General features: G+C 47.6%; 1 protein-coding gene across 1 annotated transcript; it reads left to right on the forward strand.

Annotated features, from left to right (window-relative positions):
• Positions 1–4,447: 4,447 nt before the first annotated feature.
• On the forward strand, positions 4,448–24,215 carry LOC138782063 (uncharacterized). Its single transcript, XM_069956803.1, has 10 exons — positions 4,448–4,551; positions 4,731–4,900; positions 6,462–6,537; positions 7,020–7,178; positions 8,656–8,728; positions 20,352–20,437; positions 20,709–20,884; positions 22,382–22,457; positions 23,545–23,703; positions 24,094–24,215. The coding sequence occupies exons 1-10, from the start codon at positions 4,467–4,469 to the stop codon at positions 24,171–24,173; spliced, it is 1,140 nt and encodes a 379-aa protein (XP_069812904.1). The 5' UTR covers positions 4,448–4,466; the 3' UTR covers positions 24,174–24,215.
• Positions 24,216–25,355: the final 1,140 nt, after the last annotated feature.

Consider the following 25,355-nt stretch of genomic DNA (forward strand, 5'->3'; position numbering starts at 1 on the left):
AGGACGGCCACTGCTGCTACTGATGATGACGGCCACTGCTGCTACTGATGATGAGGACGGCCACTGCTGCTACTGATGATGAGGAGGACCACTGCTGCTACTGATGATGAGGAGGACCACTGCTGCTACTGATGAGGACGGCCACTGCTGCTGCTACTGATGATGAGGAGGAGGACCACTGCTGCTACTGATGAGGAGGAGGAGGACCACTGCTGCTACTGATGATGAGGATGGCCACTGCTGCTGATGATGAGGAGGACCACTGCTGCTACTGATGATGAGGATGGCCACTGCTGCTGATGAGGAGGAGGACCACTGCTGCTACTGATGAGGATGGCCACTGCTGCTACTGATGATGAGGAGGAGGACCACTGCTGCTACTGATGATGAGGACGGCCACTGCTGCTACTGATGATGAGGACGGCCACTGCTGCTACTGATGATGAGGACGGCCACTGCTGCTACTGATGATGATGAGGAGGACCACTGCTGCTACTGATGATGAGGATGGCCACTGCTGCTACTGATGATGAGGAGGACCACTGCTGCTACTGATGAGGATGGCCACTGCTGCTACTGATGAGGAGGAGGACAGCCACTGCTGCTACTGATGAGGAGGAGGAGGACCACTGCTGCTACTGATGAGGAGGAGGAGGACCACTGCTGCTACTGATGATGAGGATGGCCACTGCTGCTGATGATGAGGAGGACCACTGCTGCTACTGATGATGAGGATGGCCACTGCTGCTACTGATGAGGAGGAGGACCACTGCTGCTACTGATGAGGATGGCCACTGCTGCTACTGATGATGAGGAGGAGGACCACTGCTGCTACTGATGATGAGGACGGCCACTGCTGCTACTGATGATGAGGACGGCCACTGCTGCTACTGATGATGATGAGGAGGACCACTGCTGCTACTGATGATGAGGATGGCCACTGCTGCTACTGATGATGAGGAGGACCACTGCTGCTACTGATGAGGATGGCCACTGCTGCTACTGATGAGGAGGAGGACAGCCACTGCTGCTACTGATGATGAGGAGGAGGACCACTGCTGCTACTGATGAGGAGGAGGAGGACCACTGCTGCTACTGATGAGGACGGCCACTGCTGCTGCTACTGATGATGAGGAGGAGGACCACTGCTGCTACTGATGATGAGGAGGACCACTGCTGCTACTGATGATGAGGAGGACCACTGCTGCTACTGATGAGGAGGAGGAGGACCACTGCTGCTACTGATGAGGACGGCCACTGCTGCTGCTACTGATGATGAGGAGGAGGACCACTGCTGCTACTGATGATGAGGACGGCCACTGCTGCTACTGATGATGAGGAGGACCACTGCTGCTACTGATGATGAGGAGGACCACTGCTGCTACTGATGATGAGGAGGACCACTGCTGCTACTGATGAGGAGGAGGAGGACCACTGCTGCTACTGATGAGGACGGCCACTGCTGCTGCTACTGATGATGAGGACCACTGCTGCTACTACTGATGATGAGGATGGCCACTGCTGCTACTGATGAGGAGGAGGACCACTGCTGCTACTGACGCTGATGACCAGTGTTCTCTGCTTTGCTCTCCCAGGATCTCTGTATACTGAGGCAGATGGGGTGTTGGTCACGATTGCAGCGCACTAGCCTAACAGGTCCACGAAGGCCCCGCCCCCTTACAGCGATCTCGGTGCGGCGGACGGATACGTAACGATACGTGTCCTGGTAGTACGGGCCGGTGATTGGGGATCCATGTTTTAGCAGCAGCAACACTATACTTCCGACCAGCCCGCAGCCGCACTAGACTACGCTTATCACAGCATCCAATCAGTGCTCTCCCCTCAGCCGCCGTCACTCCAGCCAATAAGAACAGCGCATGTGTTGCCCAATCAGGTTACAGTATTCTAGGAGCTCAGCCAATAAGCGCACGTTATCTGATTTAAATACTGGCGGCGGGAAGGTGCTGTAGTGTTCGTTGTTGTTGACTTGAGCTACCGGTATGTGGATGGGGGAAAGAACTGCGGCGACGGTCGGGGCCCGGTAAAGCCTCCGGCGCCGCTGGCTGTGTATTGTGGTTGAGGAGTGCCGTTTCATGCGTCCTCTCTGCCCGCTATGTAGCGCGGTTTCGGTCCTGTTATGATGCTTTCTGGCCTTGGTTGTGATTTCCTGTTTGGTTGCTATCTAGCCTGCTGTTGTAGTTTCACAGTATAGGGTTGTGCTACAAATTTCTGACTAAGGCTCCGTTCCCACTGAGCAAAGGTAGCGGAATTCCGCTAGCTTTGCTCAGTGGGAACGGGGCCTAAGGAACGCAAACCTTCTTCCGCCACTTCCCGTAGCCGCCTCTAGGGGGAGCTCAGGACTACCGTAAAGCTCAATAGAAACTGTAACAAGGCAATCTCCGAGCTCCCTCTAGTGGCGGCTGCAGGTAACTACTTGTGCTTCGATGTCAGGGAATAAGTGAGCAGGGCGCCCATAAGTGAGGTCTGCTCCTATGGGGATCACTAAAATACTCTGCTCCACTCCTCTGCATGATGAGGGAACAGATCTGTTGCTGCTGTCTAGTAGGAGGTAGTCACCCAGCTTTCCTGCTGTCAGAGTGAAATCTACCAGTTTCTACCCTCAACCAAAATCATTCATTGCTTGCTATACATATAGATCAGATGGTTTGTACTGCTGGGACCTACTCTGATCAGGGCATGCTGGGAGCTGTAGTCCTGCTGTAATAGCTAGAAAGCCACTGGTTGAAATAGTCTGGAGTACTAATACTTATACCTGAGTTGTTTCTCATTCAGACCCTTCTGTCTGTTTTTAAAAGCAGACAAGGAGGAATTTGATCAGAAGTATAAACTTGCCTCTGGCAGAAAGGTGGAAGGAGGCCTGTCCTGGCTGATGGACTGGCCAATCGGTGACTGGAGTGGTGTCCCATCCTGGTCACTCACTGCCTGAGTGGCCAGTCCATCAGCCGGATAGTGACTTGTCAGTGCTGGAGATCCTTGAGTGAGCATGGGGAAAGGTAAGTTCACACTGTAGGCTACCAACTTTTGAAAAGGGCTGGATTTGTATCCTTTATACCGTGGATAGATTGTTTTTGGTAGGTTTGTCCCTGGCGCTGAACATTGCGACTGATAAGTGCAGTTGTTAGGGTACTATTATACGGAAAGATAATCGGCCCTATCCGGTCGATTATCGCTCCATGTAATAAACACAATGATCAGCCGATCGTTGTCATCGGCTGATCGTTGATAAAGGTTCTGACCTATAATTGTTGGCCACCGACCGCACACCACTACGTGTAATAGCGGTGCGGAGGCCAGCGGAGCGAAGGCTAACGATTTGCAAAAGAAATACATTACCTATCCATGGTCCAGGGCTCCTCCTGCTCATCTTCTCTCCGGGTCACACGCGCTGCAGCTCCAGAACGGCCTTTCTTAGCTGATAGGCTGCTCAGCCAATCACAGGCTGGGACCGCCACGGCCAGTGATTGGTTGAGTGGCCTGTCAGCTAAGACAGGCCACTCTGAAGCTGGAGCGTGCAGGACCCAGGGAGAAGAGGAGCAGGAGGAGCCCTGGACCATGGATAGGTAATGTGTACCAGTTTATCAAAGTCTGCAAGGACATAGTTACCAATGTCCCTGCAGCCCATGTTAAACTATTAGGCTGTATAATAGGCCCAGAAAACTAGCACCGATCTAGCAGATCGGCGCTCGTTTACATTTATTATCAGGCCTCTATCGGCCTGTCTAATAGTACCCTTACACTTACAAAACTGTTTTCATTGTTGCAAACAATCATAGACAAATAGGTGAATACTCCTGTAGGGCGAGAGAATGGTGGTGATAGCAGTTAAAGGGGTTGTCCAGCGAAAAAAAATTCTTTTAAATCAACTGGAGTCAGAAAATTATAGACACTTGTAATTTACCTCCATAAGTTTTCCTATACTTATAGCTACTATGTCATGCAGGAAATGTTTTATTTACATTCAGACACAGTGCTCTCTGCTGACATCTCTGGCTGAGTCAGGAACTGTCCTGAGCAGGAGAGGTTCTATGGGGACTTGCTATTGCCTTGGACAGCTCTTATGGACAGAGGTGTCAGCAGAGAGCACTGTAGATGAATGTAAGTTAAACACTTCCTGGGCAACATACAGCAGCTAAGTAAATTAAAAATCTATACAACTTTCTGACACCAGTTGATTTGAAATTTTTTTTGCTGGACAAACCCTTAAACAGTGCTTTCATATTACATCTGGGTAAAGCTTTAGGGACTGTGCACACAGAGCAAAAGAGGTGGGAATTTCGAATAGAGCCTGTGTCCACAGCACTGCCTCCACTTGAAACTTTTTTTTTTTTTTTTTTTTTTTTTTTTTTTTTTGCTCAGTGTGAACTGTGTATCGTTATTGACCTGGACCTAATTTTGTATATTGGTTTCAGAATTGGACTAAAAAAAATAATGGACTAAAAAAAATAATGGCAACCAGGATCTTCATTGACCAGGAGAATGGTGATGTTGGGTCTACACTGTTGAAAGATCGAGTAAAGCTGACAAGTGTCGGTAAGTAGTTTTCACCTGTCTATGGAATTACAGTGCACATGTCAGTGTACATGGCTCCACAGCTTAAACACATTGCAGCATATCCGTGACTAGTGCTATGAAATATCCTGCTCCAGATCACTCTTGTACTGTAATGACTGATAATATGGTGAATTATCCACTTTTCTGTCTTGCTAAAGGAAAGCCGCTTGTCAGAAGCCAACAGGGCAAAGTGTTTGGCTCTGTGCCAGGAGAGAGAACTTCAAGAAAGGCTCTAGGAAATGTCAACAAGCAGGTGACAACCCAGAAGACACTGCAGCCCCTGAAGGGAGGCCTTAAAGTGAAGAAGCCTGCACCAGCTGTGAAAAAGGTAGTGATTAGAGATGAGCAAACCTGGAGTATGCTTGAGCTCATCCGAACCCGAACTTTCGGCATTTGATTAGTGGTGGCTGCTGAAGTTGGATAAAGCCCTAAGGCTATGTGGAAAACATGGATCTAATCATTGGCTGTATCCATGTTTTCCAGACAACCTTAGAGCTTTATCCAACTTCAGCAGCCACCGCTAATCAAATGCTGAATGTTTGAGTTCAGATGGACTCGAGCATGCTTGAGATTCGCTCATCTCTAGTAGTGACAATGTAATAAGGCAGCTTTCCTGCATGCTCCACTATTAGAGTACCTGTCACAAACCATAGCTTTTTACTTGTCAGAAGATATTGATCCCATTTGGTCTCACTGCTGAGACTTGCTGGGGAGAGGATGCAGCATCAGCCCGATCACTTGCCCAGCCGCCTGCTCTGGTAGTGTAGGTGCTACCACTGACTGAGTCAGCTGTAACAGATACAGCCAGGGCGAGATCACAGCAGCTGTGCCGTATCTCCTCATCCCAGCAGGACAAAGCAGTAAGACCCAATGGGATCAATATCATTTTTCATATCCCATTAGGTCTCACTGCTTTGACCTGCTGGGATCAGGAGATACAGATCTCATTGATCTATGCAGTATATCTATACTGCATAGACCTCAATGAGAGATCAATGTAGTTATACTAGAATTAGTGTGTGAAAGTCGGGACTTCTAGTTAGTGTGTGTGAGTGTGTAAAAAAAAAAAAACTCCCAATCCTTGGCTGATAGTGTCTTTAGAACATGCTTAAATTTATCGGTCACACATCTTCCTGTGTAAACAGTGTTCCATCATCTGGCTCTCTAGCCGTCTATATCATAAGACTGCTGCCTCCTTCAGAATTGCTAGATGATGGATCACAAGTGGCAAGGATGGTAAGTATACACTGCTGCTTGTGATCAGGAAACTGATGGCACAGATATATACATATCTGTCTGTTTCCATGGCTGCACAAATGATACAAGGATCTTTCTTGTAGCCTGGCTGCTCAATTTTCCATGCTGTTACGGCAGCTCAGCTTCAGCTTATTAGCTTGGTACGGCCATCTACACTCATAGCTGGAAGCAATGTCATACAGCTGATCTGTGGGGTTGGCAGCACCCTGCTGTTCAAGCAGTGATGGCCTGAGGGTAGGACATTAATGTACAAACACACACAGCAGATACGCAGCAGATTTGATGCTGTGTTCAGTTATTTAGATCTAATCTGCTGCGTATCGCAGCAGTAAATACGCAGCGTATATGCCGTGTGTTTGTACCCTAAGGGTACAAACCCACATACCGTATACGCAGCAGATACGCAACAAATACGCAGCAGATTTGATGGTGCAGATTTGATGCTGTGTTCAGTTATTTAGATCTAATCTGCTGCGTATCTGCTGCGTATTTGCTGCGTATCGCAGCAGTAAATACGCAGCGTATATGCCGTGTGTGTTTGTACCCTAAAAGCTGCTACATATTCCACCTAATGCAGGAAATGTGTAGGTTATAAGATGTCTGACCACCAGTAAAGTGTTTCTTCTGACTAGGTTTCAGAAGCCCCTATTCAGCAAGATGAGCAGCTCTACCCTGAAATTGACAAGTTTGTTCCTTACAATCCGGCAGGTAACTTTTTAAAACATGTGTGGTTAAAACTTATTGAGATTTCTACTGAACACATCCATTTTAGTAGCTTCTCTCTTTAATACTGGCCATACAGCAATCTGTTATATGCTGGTTTGTAGCATAAATCCTTTCCTCCCTGACTAACCTACAGGGCTCCATGTTGGGCCCTGGAAGACAAATTGGGAGAGGAGGCATACCTGTCTATCACCACCTCCTTGACTTTTTTTTTTTTTTTTTCTTTTTTTTTTTTTCCTCTCCCCTATTGATCATGGCATCTAGAAGGTTAAACTGCTGGTCCCTGCAGTTTAATGAGGGTTTGGGCTGCCATGTACAACAATCACCTGCTGCATATGGAATGGGCTCAAGAGTCAACTGCAGTAATCGTGTAGATGTGTAACTTTTTTTTTTTTTTCCAGGAAGAGGTTAAACACCATAGAGTAACTGAAACAAAACCTAACTATACCCTGTTTCTGTCTTAACAGACTTTGAATCCTTTGATGTCCCAGAGGAGCATAGGCTGAGTCACCTCTCCTTGGCTGGCGTAGCTCTTATGGTGAACATGAGTGATGCCAGAAAGTTTGATTCACTGCTAAGTCTAGAACCCGCCCCAATGGAGATGGCTGCTCTTAGCTGGGAGTCAAGTGAGTGCGGTTCTTAAACTAATGACACTCTTAATTGATCCATTAGAGCACTTCCTTTTTTTCTGTCAAAGCACATGATTCCCCCTTGATCTAAGGAAAACTTGGACACCTAATGGTACTTTTTCACGGTGCGATAATTCGCCCGATCGCACGATTAGGCTAGGTTCACACTGCGTTTTCAGCATCCGTTTAACGCATCCGTTTTTTGCAAAAAACGCATGAAAAACGGATTGCAAAAAACGGATTCATTTGTGTGCATCCGTTTTTCCATTGACTTCCATTATAAAAAAACTGATCCGTTTTTTAAACGGACCAAAAAACGTTGCTGACCCTATTTTTCTGGACGTTAAAAAAAAACGGATCCGTTAAACGGATGCTGAAAACGCAGTGTGAACCTAGCCTTAACGATTTTGAATGAACAATGTTTTTTTTTTTGTTTTTTTTTTTTATAACCATCAGCGTTTATACGGAAAATTCGCAATGCGACTAGTTTAAGCCGATCTCACACATAGGGGGGAAATCGTTGAAAGACTGTTTACACTGAACGATCTGCGATTTTTTATTTTTTTTTTTATTTTTTTTGCGAACGATCAACGATTTGTGAACATGTTGAAAGAACATGTTGATCGTTTACACGTACAATTATCGTTCAAATTCGACCGTTATCGTGCAAAAACTAACCCATCAATCGTTCCGTGTAAAAGGACCATAAGCCTCTGACAACCGTTTGCTCAAATCTGCATTAAAAGTCTTATCCAGCGCTACAGAAACATGGCCACTTTTCCCCCTACTGTTGTCTCCAGTTCAGGTGCAGTTTGCAATTAAGCTCCATTTACTTCAATTAAACGGAGTTTCAAAAACCTACACCCAAACTGGAGACAACAGTAGGGGGGAAAGTGGCCATGTTTTTGTAGCGCAGGATAACACCTTAAACGGCTTGTATAACTTCAGCCCTATTGCTATGTTTGGGTCTTGGCTCACAATCATGCAGACTTTGGGGACCCTTTGGCTCTCAGCTCGAAGCCAAAGATTTCCCATCTTCTGTTTGGTGTCAGAACTGGAAACATTATGTAGATTTGAACACACCTTTTACCTGCCTTACAAAAATTGCTGTGGTCCTTTTATTAGCCTTAATTCTGGCCCTATGCTTCCTGCTACCCTTAACATCTGGATGTGGGAGTTCCCAGTATTCCTAATCATGGCAACATTATACTAGTTTAAAACATGGTGTAAAGTGAAACTGGCTCAGTTGCCCCTAGCAACCAATCAGATTACACCTTTAATTCGTAAGACTCTTTGGAAAAAGGTGTAATCTGATTGGTTGCTAGGGGCAACTGAGCCAGTTTCACTTTGCACCATGTTTGATAGATCTCCCCCTAGGTCTTATGTGCTTGAGCACTGTTACTAGCCCCATAACCTGTGCAGCACCCAATACATGTTTGGCTTTTCATGCTATGTACTAATGTCTTTGTTCCAGATGCTGCAGACCATCTTCCATCATTCCTTTCCAGTCTAGAAGAGATCACAGTGGAAATGCCACAAATGCTTCAGTGTTGAACATGTTTGTTTTTCTTTTTCTTTCATGTTTGTATGTTAAATAAAGGTTTTTTTAATGGCTTTTATCACAGGTCTCTATTGCTTTTTATTAAAGGGCTATTACACTCAAACATCATTTTTGATGTTGCTGCCCATGGTGAGACTAAGGGTGCAAACACACAGGATGTATATGCAGAGTTTCTTGTTGTGTAAACACAGTGAAACTCTCTGCATATCCCATCCCTGTGTAGTCAATGGCAGGCAAATCATCCCTGCTGCGAGTTTGTCTGCAGCCCACCCTTTTAACCCCCCCCCCGGCTGCCAGAGCGGATACTTTACCTGGCTCCGGCGGTTCCCGGTGTGTAGCGGGGACCAGGTAAAGTATATGCTCCAGCCAGCCGCCGCCCGCAGCCTCCTTAACACATCTGTCAGCACCGATTGACGCAGCCCCGATTGGGGCTGCCGGGTGGGCGAGGGGATGATCGGGGCTGCCGGGGGGGGGGGGGGGGGAGGAGGGAGAGCGAGGGGTTGGATCGGGGCTGCAGGATGTGCTAAGGAGGCTGCGGTGGCTAGCTGGAGCATGTACTTTACTGGTCCCCGCTCCGGCTTGCTGAAGACACCGGGAGCCGGGATCAGGTAAAGTGTACGCTCCGGCGGCCAGGGGGTTGAAAGGGCGGGCTGCAGATGACTCGCAGCAGGGATGTTCATCCCTGCTGCGATTTTTGCCTGCCATTGACTACACAGGGACGGGGTATGCAGCGAGTTTCACTGCGTTTACGCAGTGAGAAATTCAATGCATATACATCCTTATGTGTTTGCACCCTTACAATGATCTATTCAGGCTCCTTCCCCTAGTTCTGAGCTGCAACTCTGCTGAAAACACAAATCTGTGTGTGCTTTTCTCTTTGGGAGCATTCGGATTACAGAATGTGCATAGACTTCCTTCTTTGCTCAGGCAGGTTCCGCCCAAAGAATTTACATGTCAAGTCTTTGGGCAGATGGCGGAATCCGCCTGAGCATAGAATGGAGTCTATGGGACCAGTGGAGATCAAAGTGGGAGCAAGCAGTGGGAAATGCTTAGTGTGGACTGAATGTGCTTTCTCCTTTCCCTCCTTTCTGAGCTGTTGTAAACAAGTCCCCTGGCTGACTGTTTCTGCAACCTAGCTTCTTTGTAATGCTGGGAGGGTTATGGTATGCTTACAGATTTATCTGAAGAAATGTATCAGCCGCAGCGGGCTTTTAGGACCATGGGGGGTCCCGGCTTGGGTATTGTTGCGGCTGATACATTTCTTCTGACTGTACGACTCCCTTGGGACGTACCCCGGCAGGAGCTGCGGTGTCCTACCCTGTACGCCTGATATAGAGTTGTGCCTATAGTCTAGCACAACTCTACTAGGTGAGTGTAACACTGTTTTCTCTGTGTCTACCACTCTGGCCATCTTTTATTGCACCAGGAGGCGCCCCCACCTCTCCCCTTCTCTCTACAGATTTATCTGACAGATTTTTGAAGCCAGGAATGTGTTTCAGAATAGGAGAATTCTCAGACTATATACAGGAAAGATTTCTCCTCTTCTGAAATCCATTCCTGGCTTTGGCTTAAATCTGTCAAATCCAGTGTAAATGCAGCCTAAGGGTGCCTTTTACAGTTTTTTTTTTTTTAAAGCCAAAGCGAGGAACAGACTATAAACAGAACAGGGCATAAAGGAAAGACTGTTCCTGGCTTTGGCTTCAAAAATCTAAAGGCATCCTTAGGCCACATTCACACATTCCATGTTCTGCATGGGACCTGGAATGCCTGTAATGGAGCCCCCTGCCCAGGCAGCATTTCTGATTAGAAGCTGTGAGTGGGGGAACTGTAAGCATGAGCTGCATTGTAATTACAGAGCTGCATGCAGCATGGCTTATATGCATACAGTTCCCCCGCATCTGATCACAGAAGCAGCCCAGATGGGCGGCTCCATTACCATTAACCCTTTAAGGATGTGCTAACTTTCGTTTTTGCGTTTTTGTTTTTTCCTCCATGTGCTTAAAAGGCCATAGCACTTTCATTTTACACCTACAGACCCACATGAGCCCTTATTTTTTGCGTCACTAATTGTACTTTGCAATGACAGGCTGAATTTTTCCATAAAATATGCTGCGAAACCAGAAAAAAATTATATGCGCAGTGAAATTGAAAAAAAACGCAATTATTTTTCTTTGGGGGGCTTCATTTTTACGCCGTGTGTCCTATGGAAAAACGCTGTGTGTCCTATGGAAAAAAAGTTGTTATGTTCCTCAAGTCATTACGATTAAAACGATATGTAACATGTATAACTTTTATTGTATCTGATGGCCTGTAAAAAATTAAAACCATTGTTAAGAAATATATGTTCCTTAAAATCGCTCTATTCCCAGGCTTATAGCGCTTTTATCCTTTGGTCTATGGGGCTGTCAGGTGTAATTTTTTTGCGCCATGACATGTTCTTTCTATCGGTACCTTGATTGCGCATATGCGACTTTTTGATCGCTTTATATTACATTTTTTTCTGCATTTGATGCGACCAAAAAATGCGCAATTTTGCACTTTGGGATTTTTTTGCGCTTACACAGTTTACCGTGCGAGATCAGGAATGTGATTAATAGTTCGGGCGATTGCGCACGCGGCGATGGCAAACATGTTTATTTTTATTTGTAAAATGGGAAAAGGGGGGTGATTCAGACTTTTATTAGGGGAGGGGATTGTTTTTATTTATTAATAATGACACTTTTTTTTTTTTCCCCACTTTCCCTTACAGTAATATGAAGCCCCCTGGGGGACTTCTATATACACAGAACTGATCTCCCATTGAGATCAATCCTGTGTATATAATAGAACAATGATCCATCAGATCGGTGTTCTATTATAATGGTCTGCTGCAGACCATCTGAATAGATTGCCGAGCCGGGATCAGCGTCATTCCGACGCTGAGCCCCAGCCGGCTCATTAGAACGGATCTCCCCTCCGCGATCGCACTACATCGCGGAGTAGTTGCTGCGGATTCCACTGTGCGCTCCCGCTTGCATCTCCGCCCATCCCATAGACTCCATTCTATGCTCAAGTGGATTCCGCCTTCCGCCCAAAGAATTGACATGTCAATTCTTGGGCGGATGGCGGAATCCACTTGAGCATAGAATGGAGTCTATGGGACAGGCGGACATGCGAGCGACGGGAACTTCTTAGTGCAGATTCCTCCGTGTGAACGCACCCATAGGCTCAAAATGGAAAGACAGCAGGTAGAAGTATATTGGAGCTCCAAAACTATACTTCCCACCACACGTAGGGTAAGTACACACTACGCAATGGTGACGGAAAACCCGTCGCGCATTCCACAGCTTGCCCCCACTCGTGGTCTGGGGCAGGCACAAGCGTCTCTGTCATAGAGTCATAGACTCTGTTCTGAACCAGTTCATTCTATAGACGGACAGACGGCGGTATTCGCCCGTGCATAGAATGGAGTCTTGACACGGGCGGAGACGCATGCGCACACCTTAGTCTGCGAGCAAGAGTGGAATGCTCGATGGGTTTTCCGCCACCATTATGTAGTGTGCATGCACCCTTTGGCTGGGTTCACACTACGTATATATCAGTCAGTATTGTGGTCCTCATAGCAACCAAAATCAGGAGTGGATTAAAAACACAGAAAGGATCTGTTCACACAATGTTGTAATTGAGTGGATGGCCGCAGGGGTGATTCTAGCCTCTCTGCTGCCCGAGGCGAACTATAGGATGACGCCCCCCCCCCCCCCCCCGGTCAATCCGCCCACATTATAATCCACTACTGCCCCCCCCCCCCCAACTGCTGTCCCCAATAAACATAATGTTTGGTCCCTTGCTGCACAGAGGATGTCAGGAGAGGAGGGGGCTGATCTTATAGGGGAGGTCACAGCAGCACAGAGGATGTCAGGAGAGGAGGGGGCTAATCCTATAGGAGAGGTCCCAGCAGCACAGAGGATGTCAGGAGAGGAGGGTGCTAATCCTATAGGAGAAGTCCCAGCAGCACAGAGGATGTCAGGAGAGGAGGGTGCTGATCTTTTAGGAGATGGTCCCCCTCTTCCCCCCTTATAGATGGTCCCCCTCTCCCCCTCCCTTATAGATGGTCCCCCTCTCCCCCTCACTTATAGATGGTCCCCCTCTTTCCCCTCCCTTATAGATGGTCCCCCTCTTCCCCCCTCCCTTATAGATGCCCCCCCCCCCCTGCACAGCAGATAAAACAAAAACAAAAAACAGCACACAACTCACCTGCCATCCGTTCCCCCGTCGAGCCTCTCTGGTCTGGTCCCGGCTGATGTGCGGCTGCCCGGGGTGTCCCGTCCTGTCCCCGGCAGCGCGCGCATCAGAGAGCTCCCCGTGCGCCTGTGGCTGTGACTTCCGGCGCACGGGGATCTCTCTGATGCGCGCGCTGCCGGAGACAGGATGGGACACCTCCTGCAGCCGCACATCAGCCGGGGGACTAAAGGCTGCATTCCCACGTTCCGTGGAATGCCGGTACCGGAGACCCCCGAGCCCGGACAGCATCTGTAATTAGATGCTGGGAGCGGGGGAGACTGTATTCATAAGCGCCGCGCTGTAGTAACAGTACCGCGTGGCTGATTCATTACACCGCGGCGCTTATGAATACAGTCTCCCCCGCTCCCAGCATCTAATTACAGATGCTGTCCGGGCGCGGGGGTCTCTGGTACATGGTACAATCAGTGGCGGATTATAATGTGGGCGGCCGCCCGAACCGCCCATATTATAATCTGCCACTGAATGCCGCCCCTAGGGGCGTAGCTAATGTCTCTTGGGCCCTGGTGCAAGAGGTCAACTTGGGCCCCCCCTTTCTCGATGCTATTGGTATATATATATATATATATATATATATATATATCTCAAGACTGGTATTACCAATAATACCAGTATACAGGAAATATTATCACCGCCATACTGTTACTAAACAAATCCTGTTTACTGAGACCAATATTGCCAATATTACCAGTACACAAGGGGAAATATTACCGCCACACCACAACCATCACCACCATATTGTTACTGACCAAATCCAGTATACTAAATCCAATAAAACACAGTACCAGATAACAAGTAACAAATAATACCACCACATACTGACTAACACCACCGCTGCTACTGAATATAATCCTCTGTACATAGACCAATATCATTTCATACAGTCATATAGAGGTGGACGAACTGTACACAGGATCTATACACCATATACATTACAGTGCAGTTATATCAAGTGACTCACAGGGGACGTCTTCTCTGATCGGAGTTCTTCCCTTTTCATCTTCTCCATCTGTTGTGGGCGATTTTGAGAACTTCTCTGGGCCACGAATCCACAGAATCTGTTAGACAAACATATTAGTCTCCTCACACTGACACCATCATCTCTCTAAAAACTGCACATCTGTACTGTCCCCTTTACACCCTCATTTAGTAGGTAGCCCTGACACTATGTGACCCCCCTTAAAGTACATGCCCCCCTCTGTGCATGCCCTATTGTATACACCCCCCATGTAGTCCACCTTATAGATGGCCCCCAATGTTTCCCCCTTATAGATGGCCCCCTGTGTTGTCCCTCTTATAGATGCCCCCCATGTTATCCCCCATATAGATGGCCCCCCATTTTATCCCCCTTACAGATGCCCCCCATGTTGTCCCCTCCTCCTGCCCCTTTATCACCATACTACTACCCCTTTCATCCTCCTGCCCTTTCATAATCATACTACAAACACCTCCATCATAATACTACAGGGCTCCAGACTAAAAAATGTACCTAGGAGCCATTGGCTCCTAACCTGAAAAATTTAGGCGCCAAATAGAATATTTGGTCGCCAACATTTTAAACCATGTAAAATTAATGTTATGTTAAATGGGACTTACTGTGTGCAGAGGCCACGGCAGCCTCCTCCTCCTTTAGATCCTTTCTTTTCTTAGTTTGTATATAGTTGTTAAGTTGCAAGATTCCATGTTGAACGTTTTCAGTCTGACTCAGTACTTCAGCCTCACTTGGCTAGCCTTCTAATGAGGCTTACTCTTCTGAACTTGAACTTAAAGGGAACCTGTCGACCCCCGTGCCGGGGTGACAGGCTCCCAACCCCCCGTTAGAACCCCCTATACTCACCTCATCGCGCCGGGTCCCGCTTCTGAAGATGGTCGGGTCACGGAGATCTCAGCCGCTGCAGCCCGGCGTGCGCTGAGAGATGAGTCCAACACTCATAGAGAATGACGGGAGAGTCCAGCACTCCGTCATTCTCTATGAGCGTTGGACTCATCTCTCAGTGTGCGCGTCAGGCTGCAGCGGCTGAGATCTCCGTGACCCGACCATCTTCAGAAGCGGGACCCGGCGCGATGAGGTGAGTATAGGGGGCTCTAACGGGGGGTTGGGAGCCTGTCACCCCGGCATCGGGGGTGACAGGTTCCCTTTAAAAGCTTGCAACAGTCTATACATACTGAGCTAGACTTCTAACTGCAGCCATAGTGACCCCCCCACAAGATGAGTATATAGATAGATATATCTCTCACCTAGTGACTAATGCAAGTGACCCCCTACAATACAGACACCTGAGGGGCCCTGATAATAATAATTGTGCATATATCTATCTCCCAGTGTCTGCAGCCAGTTTGCCCTACACTTATAGATGGCCCCCTCCCCTTATAGATGCCCCCTCTCCCCCCCATTATAGATGCCCCCTCTCCCCCCCCCCTTATAGATACCCCCTCCCCTTATAGATGCCCCCTCTCCCCCCCATTATAGATGCCCCCTCTTCTCCCCCCTTATAGATGCCCCCTCTTCTCCCCCCTTATAGATGGCCCCCTCCCCTTATAGATGCCCCCTCTCTACCCCCATTATAGATGCCCCCTCTCCCCCCCCCCTTATAGATACCCCCTCCCCTTATAGATGCCCCCTCTCCCCCCCATTATAGATGCCCCCTTCTCCCCCCCTTATAGATGACCCCCCCCCTTATAGATGACCCCCTTCCCTTATAGATGCCCCCTCTCCCCCCCATTATAGATGCCCCCTCTTCTCCCCCCTTATAGATGACCCCCTCCCCCCCCCATTATAGATGCCCCCTCTTCTCCCCCCTTATAGATACCCCCTCCCCTTATAGATGCCCCCTCTCCCCTTATAGATGCCCCCTCTCCCCCCCCATTATAGATGCCCCCTCTTCTCCCCCCCCCTTATAGATACCCCCTCCCCTTATAGATACCCCCTCCCCTTATAGATGGCCCCCTCTCCCCCCCTTGAAGATGGCCCCTCTTCTCCCCCCATTATAGATGCCCCCCTTCTCTTCCCCCCATTATAGATGCCCCCCCTTTCCTTTATGCTAAGCAGTATTTAAAAAAAAAAAAACAAACAAACTCACCTGACAACCCGCTCCCCCGGCGATCCTCTTCTTCTTTAGGTGCTGTCCCCGGCTGATGCGCGGCTGCCGGGGGTGTCCCATCCTATCCCTGGCAGCACGGCGCGTCAGTGTACGCCGGGGCTGTGACTTCTGACACAGGAAGCATCTCTGACGCGCGCTTCCTGTGCCGGAAGTCAGGGCCCCAGGCAGCTCACTGATGCGCCGCGCTGCCGGGGATAGGACGGAACACCCCCGGCAGCCGCGCATCAGCCGCGCATCTTAAAAGAGACAGCGCGCCGCCGCCGGGGCCAGTCGCAAATGGCGCCCAGATTAATAAATCTGGGCGCCATTTGCAAAATGTCAGTCGCATTGGCGACCATTTTGGTCGCCATCTGGAGCCCTGTACTACCACCCCCTTCATCCTCCTGCCCTTTCATCATCATACCACTACACCCCCATCATCCTCTTGTTCCATCATCATACCACTACACCCCCATCATCCTCTTGTTCCATCATCATACCACTACACCCCCATCATCCTCTTGTTCCATCATCATACCACTACACCCCCATCATCCTCTTGTTCCATCATCATACCACTACACCCCCATCATCCTCTTGTTCCATCATCATACCACTACACCCCCCATCATCCTCTTGTTCCACCATCATACCACTATACCCCCCATCATCCTCTTGTTCCACCATCATACCACTACACCCCCATCATCCTCTTGTTCCATCATCATACCACTACACCCCCATCATCCTCTTGTTCCACCATCATACCACTATACCCCCCATCATCCTCTTGTTCCACCATCATACCACTACACCCCCATCATCCTCTTGTTCCATCATCATACCACTACACCCCCATCATCCTCTTGTTCCACCATCATATCACTACACCCCCATCATCCTCTTGTTCCATCATCATCATACCACTACACCCCCCATCATCCTCTTGTTCCACCATCATACCACTACACCCCCCATCATCCTCTTGTTCCATCATCATACCACTACACCCCCATCATCCTCTTGTTCCATCATCATACCACGACAACCTCATCATTCTCTTGTTCCATCATCATCATCATACCACTACACCCCCCATCATCCTCTTGTTCCATCATCATCATACCACTACACCCCCCATCATCCTCTTGTTCCATCATCATACCACTATACCCCCCATCATCCTCTTGTTCCATCATCATCATACCACTATACCCCCCATCATCATACCACTACACCCCCCATCATCCTCTTGTTCCACCATCATACCACTACACCCCCATCATCCTCTTGTTCCATCATCATACCACTATACCCCCATCATCCTCTTGTTCCATCATCATACCACTACACCCCCATCATCCTCTTGTTCCATCATCATCATACCACTACACCCCCCATCATCCTCTTGTTCCACCACCATACCACTACACCCCCCATCATCCTCTTGTTCCATCATCATCATACCACTACACCCCCCATCATCCTCTTGTTCCACCACCATACCACTACACCCCCCATCATCCTCTTGTTCCACCACCATACCACTACACCCCCCATCATCCTCTTGTTCCACCACCATACCACTATACCCCCCATCATCCTCTTGTTCCACCACCATACCACTACACCCCTCATCATCCTCTTGTTCCACCACCATACCACTACACCCCCATCATGCCCTTTAAAACAAAAAAATATTTACTCACCTGAATGGTTCCTCTAGTCTTCTTGTCACGCGCGCTGGCGGGCTTACCGCGGCTGGGGGCGGGGCTTCCAGTGGAGGGGGCGGAGCTTCGCGGGACCTGTTTTTTTGCCCTCAAGATGCTCCCAGCCCCGCAAGTCAGCCGGGGCCGTCCCAGCCTCCTCTTGTGATCGCAGGCAAAACATTGCTTGCGGTCACAAGAGGGAGTGGGAGGCGGGCAGTACAGTGGCAGTACAGTAGCGGCCCGGTCGCGGCGGCGACCGCTGCGACCGTGGTAGCTACGCCACTGAATGCCGCCCCCATGATAACAGCTGGTGGCGCCGCCTGAGGCAGACAACTCAGGTCGCCTCATCATTGCGGCGCCACTGGATGGCCGCCATATAACGGCAAATATTTGCTGTTATTTTAGAACATTGGCTGTTATATTGAAATAATGGCCGTTATTTACTGTTATATGGCGGCCATTCACTCAATTTCAACATTATGTGAACAGAGCCTTTCTTTGTTTTTAATCCACTCCTGGTTTTGGTTGCAATATGAGGACCACAATACTGACTGAAATATACGTAGTGTGAACCCAGCCTTAGGCTGCATTCACGCGGGATGTGGAAGGCCTGTAACGGATTGTGAGGCCGGCCTTATTTACACTAGTACCGTTTGCATGACGTTCTCTGAGCGTTGTATATGGCTGCCTAGATGAAGGTACATGCACACTACGGAATACCCGCGTATGGCCTGCAACGGATTCCGTAGCTCGTACCAGAACGCGGCGCGCATCTCCGCCCGTGCCATAGACACTATTCTCTGCACAAGTGGATTCTGCATTCCGCAGAAAGAAGTGACATGTCAACCCAAAACATACAGATAGGTGGATTTAGATTGTGAGCCCTAATGGGGACAGGGAGCAATAATTGGCAAACTATGTAAAGTGCTGCGGAATCTGTGTGCCCTATACAAATAAAAGTATTATTATTATTCTTTCGGGCGAATGCGTAATCCGTCCGTGCAGAGAATAGTGTCTATGGCACAGGCGGAGATGCGTGCCGCCGCGTTCGGGTACGAGCGACAGAATCCACCGCGGATCATACGCAGGAATTCCCACTGTGATTCCCTACTTTCAGTCTGATCTGACAATGGAGGGACACTTTAACAGTGAATTAGAGGGCATGTTACAAAATAAAATGCTTGAAAAAACACCATGAAAGCTCGAAATGTATTTATAGTTGCAGATTTCTCAGTCCGCTATGGACGAGGTCAGACAGTTTGGGTCTCAGGCAGGTTTATTCTGCAGTCCAGCAGCAATGACTAAAATGTAATACAGCGTTCGACAAATTGCAGCTCTTCTGCTGTGGTAAAACTACACTTCCCATCATGCCCATACAGGAGCCAATCAGGGTTCTCCTCTCAGCCGCCGTCCGTGATTACGTCATTAATTGCATCCAATAATAACAGCGTATACATTGTCCAATCAGATTACAGTATTCTCGGTGATTAGCCAATTAGGAGGCGTTATCTAATTTAAATACTGGTGCCGGGAAGCCGTTGTAGTGTTCGGTGTTGTTGGTGAGCGTGTACGGTAAGTGGAACTTGCGAAAGAACAGCGGCGGTTATCCGGCCCGGTAAAGCCTTTCTTCGGGTTTTTTGTAGTCCCGGGGAGCCGTTCACATGTAGACGGTGTCTCTGCCGGTTATGTGAGTGACGGCGGGCGGTTTGGGCTTGTTATGGTGGTTTCTGGCTTTATTTGTGATGGTTTTCTGTATCTTTGGTTGCTGACTAGCCTGCTGGTATGAAATAACGGCTCCCAACATAACCTAACGTTTGGTTGTGGCATGCTGGGAGTTGTAGTTTTCTAGTGTAGGATTGTACTCCAAACCAGCAGCCTTTCTTTCGACACTTTCTGTAGCCGCCTCTAGGGGGAGCTCAGGGGTTAAACTCCAAAGTCGCTGTTCGTTGAGCTCCCTCTAGTGGCGGCTGCAGGTAACTGCTTGTAAACTCGAATCACGTATCACCTGATTGCTGTGCAACCAGCAGTGATTGATCAGTGGGTCTGTGCTGCTGATCAGCATTTACTGGCTATCAGGGCATGATGAGAGCTGTAGTTCTGCCACAAGTTAGACACTCTGCCATAGTCTGGACTAGTAATGCTTGAGTTCTCTCATTCAGACTCCAAGCTATAATCAGTGACTGCCTCTCATTATAGTGGTGGTTGTCCCTGCCATCTGCACATATATCCTGCATGCTGTGGGTGGCTTCTGTCTTTGGCAGGTTTACCCCTGGCACTAAACACTGACTTGGGTTAATCAGGTTGTGTTGAAGTTCTGCAGATCATGAGGTGAATACACCTGCAGGGAGCTTGTCTCCTCATTAAAGTATTATTGAGGATGGGGGTGACAGCTGCTAATAGTACTTGTAGATGACAGCTGGCTAGAGCCTCAGGCTATAAACCAAGTGCTAGATACTTTATTATGTTTGTGCTGGTGTAAGGTTATTGAACTGAACCTGCTCTTATATCTTGGTTTCAGAATTGGACTAAAAAAACTCTAAAAAATGGCAACTAGGATCTTCATTGACCAGGAGAATGGTGATGTTGCTTCCACACTGGTCAAAGACCGTGTAATGCTGACAAGTGCAGGTAAGTAGTAGCCAAAGGTTTATAGGATTATTATACAGCTATGCTTTCCATACCTTACTTTCCTGGGCTGATGCTGTACAGTGACTTTGCAGGGGATATGACGGTGCTGCCATGTCTGCCAGTCAGTTGCAACTCTCTACAGATTGCACGGCCTAAACACATTACAGCATGTTGTATATACATGAGTAGTGCTATGAAATATCCTGCTGCAGAGCAGTCCTGTAGCGTAATGACTGGATGATTCACAATCTGGTCTTGTATATGTCTAAAGGAAAGCCACTTGTCAGAGGCCACCAGGGCAACCAGGGAAAAGTGTTTGGCTCTGCATCAGACAAAACTTCAAGAAAGGCTTTGGGAAATGTCAACAAGCAGGTGACAACCCAGAAGACATTGCAGCTCCTGAAAGGAGGCCTTAAAGTGAAGAAGCCTGCACCAGCTGTGAAAAAGGTAAAGTGACTATGTAATACATAATCTACTATTATAAACCTGTTCAGTACTTGGATGTTCACCAGTGTACATAGTACAGGTGACATCTTCGATGGCCTGCCAAACCGCCACTGGGAAACAGACAATTGCAATAAACTACTTACCATAGTGTCATGTTAAGAAAACTGCTACGATATCATAATACAAGTTTCTAGTTGCACACCTTGATGGCCTTTGTTTTATGCTGTGTTTACACGGGGCGAATCCCAATCGATCGTTTAACGATTTTGAAGCAACGATTTGGTTTTTAGAACGATCAGCGTTTAGATGAATAAATCGTTATCTGCAAATTTTTAGTGAACGACTATTTGAGAACATGTTGAAAGATCAAAATGAACGAGTTCTCGCTCATCGCCTGATCGTTTGCCGTGATTACACGGAACTATTATCGGTCAAATGCGATCGTTATTGCAAAAATTTGAACGCTAATCGTTCCATGTAAACGCAGCATTAGGATAGGCCATCAATATCTAATCAGTAGGCTACAGACAGCCTGCACCCTATATAGCAGCTGGATCTGTACTAGAGGGATTTGGCTTGTACTCTGTAGTGGCCCATGCTGTGTTACTGCAGCTCAGCTTCTGCTCAGTAACCTGGTATGGCCACTAGGTGAACAGCCGTTGGTTTCCAGCTGTAATCTGTGTAGATCAGCATGCTGCTATTATAGCACAGCTGATCAGTAGGAGTGGAAGCTTCCTGCTGTTGGACTGAGAGCAGGACATTAATATATGTAACTGGAACCCCCTTAAAGGAGAAGTCTAGAAACTTTTTTATTAGAGCCCCCCCCCCCCCAAAAAAAAAGTTATACATATCGCCAACATACACTTATTATGAGAAATGCACATAAAGTGCTTTTTTTTTTTTTTTTTTTTTTTCTCCCCCCTCTGCACTTACTACTGGGCTTCACTTCCTGGATAACATGATGTCATGACCCGACTCCCAGAGCGCTGTGGGTGCTGGGAGAGCATGATGGCAGAGGGATGCTCAGTGTCCCCCTGCCAGCAACCACAGCCCAAATGGCTCCAGGAGTCGGGTTGTGACACCACCATATTATCCAGGAAGTGACATCACCATATTATCCAGGAAGTGAAGCCTTGATGCAGTAGTAAGTGCAGGGAAAAAAATCATAAGAATCTCTTGTAATAAGTTTATGTTTGTGTAACTTTTGGAGGGCAATGCAATAATTTAATAAAAAAAACTGGTATGTGTTCCACCCACTGCAGGAAATGTGTAGGGTTTAGATAAGAGCATGTGCCACTTGTCCGATTGTTTGGCATTTTAATACTGACGGCTCTAGTCGTGCAATCCAGTACTTCCAAGGGCTGCATATGACTTTAGCCACTGGTGGTCAACTGCTGAACGATTGGACTCGAGTAGCGCTCATCTCTAGTAGGGTTATAAGGGGGCTTTCAGACCACGTAACTTCAGGATTTTTTTTTTTTTTTTTTTTTTCACTAGGTGTCAGAAGCCCCTATTAAGCAAGACGAGCAGCTCTACCCTGACATTGAAAAGTTTGTTCCTTACAATCCTGCAGGTAATGTGGTGGAAACTTATAGGGATTTCTACTAACTTATCATTTAGTAGTTGTAATGCTGTTCATAACATGTGGTGTTTTTTTTTTTTTTTTTTTTTTTTTTTTTTTTTTTTTATACCAAAGGGAACCCATCAACAATCATGAGCTCAAGTGTCAAGGAGTTAGGGCCCTATTCCACAGGCCAAGCAGGGCCCGATCAACTATGTAAACAAGTGGCGATGCTAGATCACTGCTCGTTTACTGGGTCTATTCCACAGCCCGATCGTTGAGCAACAGCTGCAGGGACATCGTTACCGATGCCCTTGCAGCATACATTACCTGTCAGGTCTTCTCCTCCGCTCTGTCTTCCTCCCCAGGTCCTGCACGCTCTAGCTTCAGAATGGCCTGTCAGCTGACAGGCCAATCACAGGCCACAGTGGCCCCGGCCTGTGATTGGCTGAGCGCTCTGTCAGCTGACAGGCCATTCTGAAGCTAGTGCGCAGGACCTGGGGCGGAAGACAGAGCGGAGGAGAAGACCTGCAGGTAATGTATGCTGCACTTCTCAAATAGTCGGTCACAAGCCGCGCATCGCTATTCACCGTATCTATGCGCGGTGGGGGAACGATTATTTTGGGTCTGGCCCTAAATGAACCATCAGCTGATGACACTTATCATCGGCTGATCGTTCTCTCTATGCCACAGACTATGATCTGCCAAATGGGGCCGAATATCGTTCCTGTGGAATAGGGCACTTAGTGCTAATCTGCAGCTTTAATCCTTCCCTTGACCTATGGGCTCGCTCAATGCTGGACCCTTTCAGTGTAGGGGAGAAAGCATACCTGCTATGGCTTGGCACCTCCTTGACCCTATAGATCACAGCATCTAGAAGGTTAAACTACTGGTCCCTGCAGTTGCTGGAGGGTGTTTGCTGCAATATACAGTATAATCACCTTCTGTATATGCAGCAGGCTCAGCATAGGGTTCCCCACCCCAGATGGTTGGGTACAGAGGAAGGAATAAATAACTTTTTTCCAGGAAGTTGTTAAACACCATGGAGGGAATAATAAACTGAAACAAAACCTAACTATACCCTGTTTCTGTCTTACAGACTTTGAATCCTTTGATGTCCCAGAGGAGCATAGGCTGAGTCACCTCTCCTTGGCTGGCGTAGCTCTTATGGTGAACATGAGTGATGCCAGAAAGTTTGATTCACTGCTAAGTCTAGAACCAGCCCCAATGGAGATGGCTGCTCTTAGCTGGGAGTCAAGTGAGTGGTTCTTAAACTAATGACACTATTTCAATTGATATTCCACTAGGGCCCTTTTCTCTGCCTCAAAGCACATGGTTCCAGTATTGAATGGAGAAACTTGGCCTCTTTCACGGTCAACAATGTTAGCTCAAAAACTGCATGTGTAACTTCAGCCCTAAGGGTATAAACCCACACACCGTATATGCAGCGTATTTACTGCTGCGTATCTGCTGTGTATACTGTGTGTGTGTGTGTGTTTGTACCCTTATACTATGTTTGGGTCTTGGCTCACAATCATGCAGGCATTTGAACCTTTGGCCGGCCTGCTTCTGCTTTAGCTGTCCAGGCATGATGGGAATTGACTTTTACAACAGCTCTATTTGTACTTATCAGACTTATCTATTGCAGATGCTGCAGACTGTCTTCCATCATTTCTTTCCAGTCTAGAAGAACTCACAGTGGAAATGCCACCAATGCTTCAGTGTTGAACATGTTTCTGTTTCTATTTATTTTTCAAATTTGTGTGTTTTTTAAATAAAGGTTTTTTAATGGATTTTATATCACAGGTCTCGGTTTTTATTAAGGGCTGCTGACATGTACATAGAGGGCTGCATATCTGAAGGATTTTTTTCTGCTAAAACTGTCAGAGCCATAAACACAAACTGTCCATATAGGTGCTCTTGTGACAAGAATAAACTACAAATAATATTGATTAGAGGGTCTTCATAGCCACCCTGGGAGCAATACATGCAGTCTTGCAGTTGTTTGGTTTTTACAAGGTCTCATGGTTTTTACAAGGTCTCATACTCTGTCTATCAAATGGCTAAATTACAAACATGGCTTACATAATGGGCTGGGCCGCCTAATTTGACCTTTAGTCGTCAGATCAACAAAACACAGCAATCGCTGAGCTTGGAGACCAGCAACAAAAAAATCAAGTGAGTACTCGCTGAAGAGTCTCCACTGATGCCTTGCCCCTTATAAATTTAAATATGCAAAAGAAGGGTCCATGGAGTCTCAGTTACAAGTCTCAAAACACGGGAATAGCCAGATATCCCTCCAGGTGAGGGAAGCCTATTTACAAGGGGGTGCCTCAAAGTGGGGAGATCACCAAACAACCCTGATACATAGCCCCTTAAGTCCCACTCGGTTGTAAGTATTGGAACATAAATGGGGGAAATACCAGGGTGGCCCCTTTTACGTCAAAGTCTAACTCTGTGGCGAGTATTGCGACGTGACAAGGGTTTACCAAGGCTAGGCATCCATCCACAGACTATGTATCGGGTTAGTTGCCCCTAGTCAGTGTGGAGTAGGATTCTGGCTACCAGGGGCAATGAAAAATAGACCAACAAAACAGCTATCGCTGAGCTTTAGTCGTCAGATGCAAAAGATTTATCAAATGTGCAAAGACAGATGTGAAAGAACCATAAGCTGTGTCTTGATCATGGCTCAATAAGGCTGTCGCCACAATGTGATTTCCCCACATAGGCAAAAGCATTTTCCAGGCAGTAAGTAGCCATGTGATGTGTAATCTTGCTGGGACTTTTTGAAACATCTGATTGGTGTAAGGGACATGTTTTCATATACATGTGTCAAACAAAGGCTGGTCTGAAGCCCCTATTACACACAACAATTGAGTACTCGCTTGCTCCTTGTGCTGCCAGTGCTAT

This window comes from Dendropsophus ebraccatus, chromosome 1, assembly GCF_027789765.1.
Source record: "Dendropsophus ebraccatus isolate aDenEbr1 chromosome 1, aDenEbr1.pat, whole genome shotgun sequence".
In the NCBI taxonomy this organism is placed as follows: domain Eukaryota; kingdom Metazoa; phylum Chordata; class Amphibia; order Anura; family Hylidae; genus Dendropsophus; species Dendropsophus ebraccatus.

Bases quoted from the DNA above. Each gene is read 5' to 3' on its own strand.
- LOC138782063 (XM_069956803.1), top strand. From the start codon at position 4,467: ATGGCAACCAGGATCTTCATTGACCAGGAGAATGGTGATGTTGGGTCT. The intron at 4,901-6,461 runs GTAGTGATTAGA...TCTTCTGACTAG, and splicing joins CTGCACCAGCTGTGAAAAAG to GTTTCAGAAGCCCCTATTCA. The intron at 23,704-24,093 runs GTGAGTGGTTCT...TATCTATTGCAG, and splicing joins TGCTCTTAGCTGGGAGTCAA to ATGCTGCAGACTGTCTTCCA.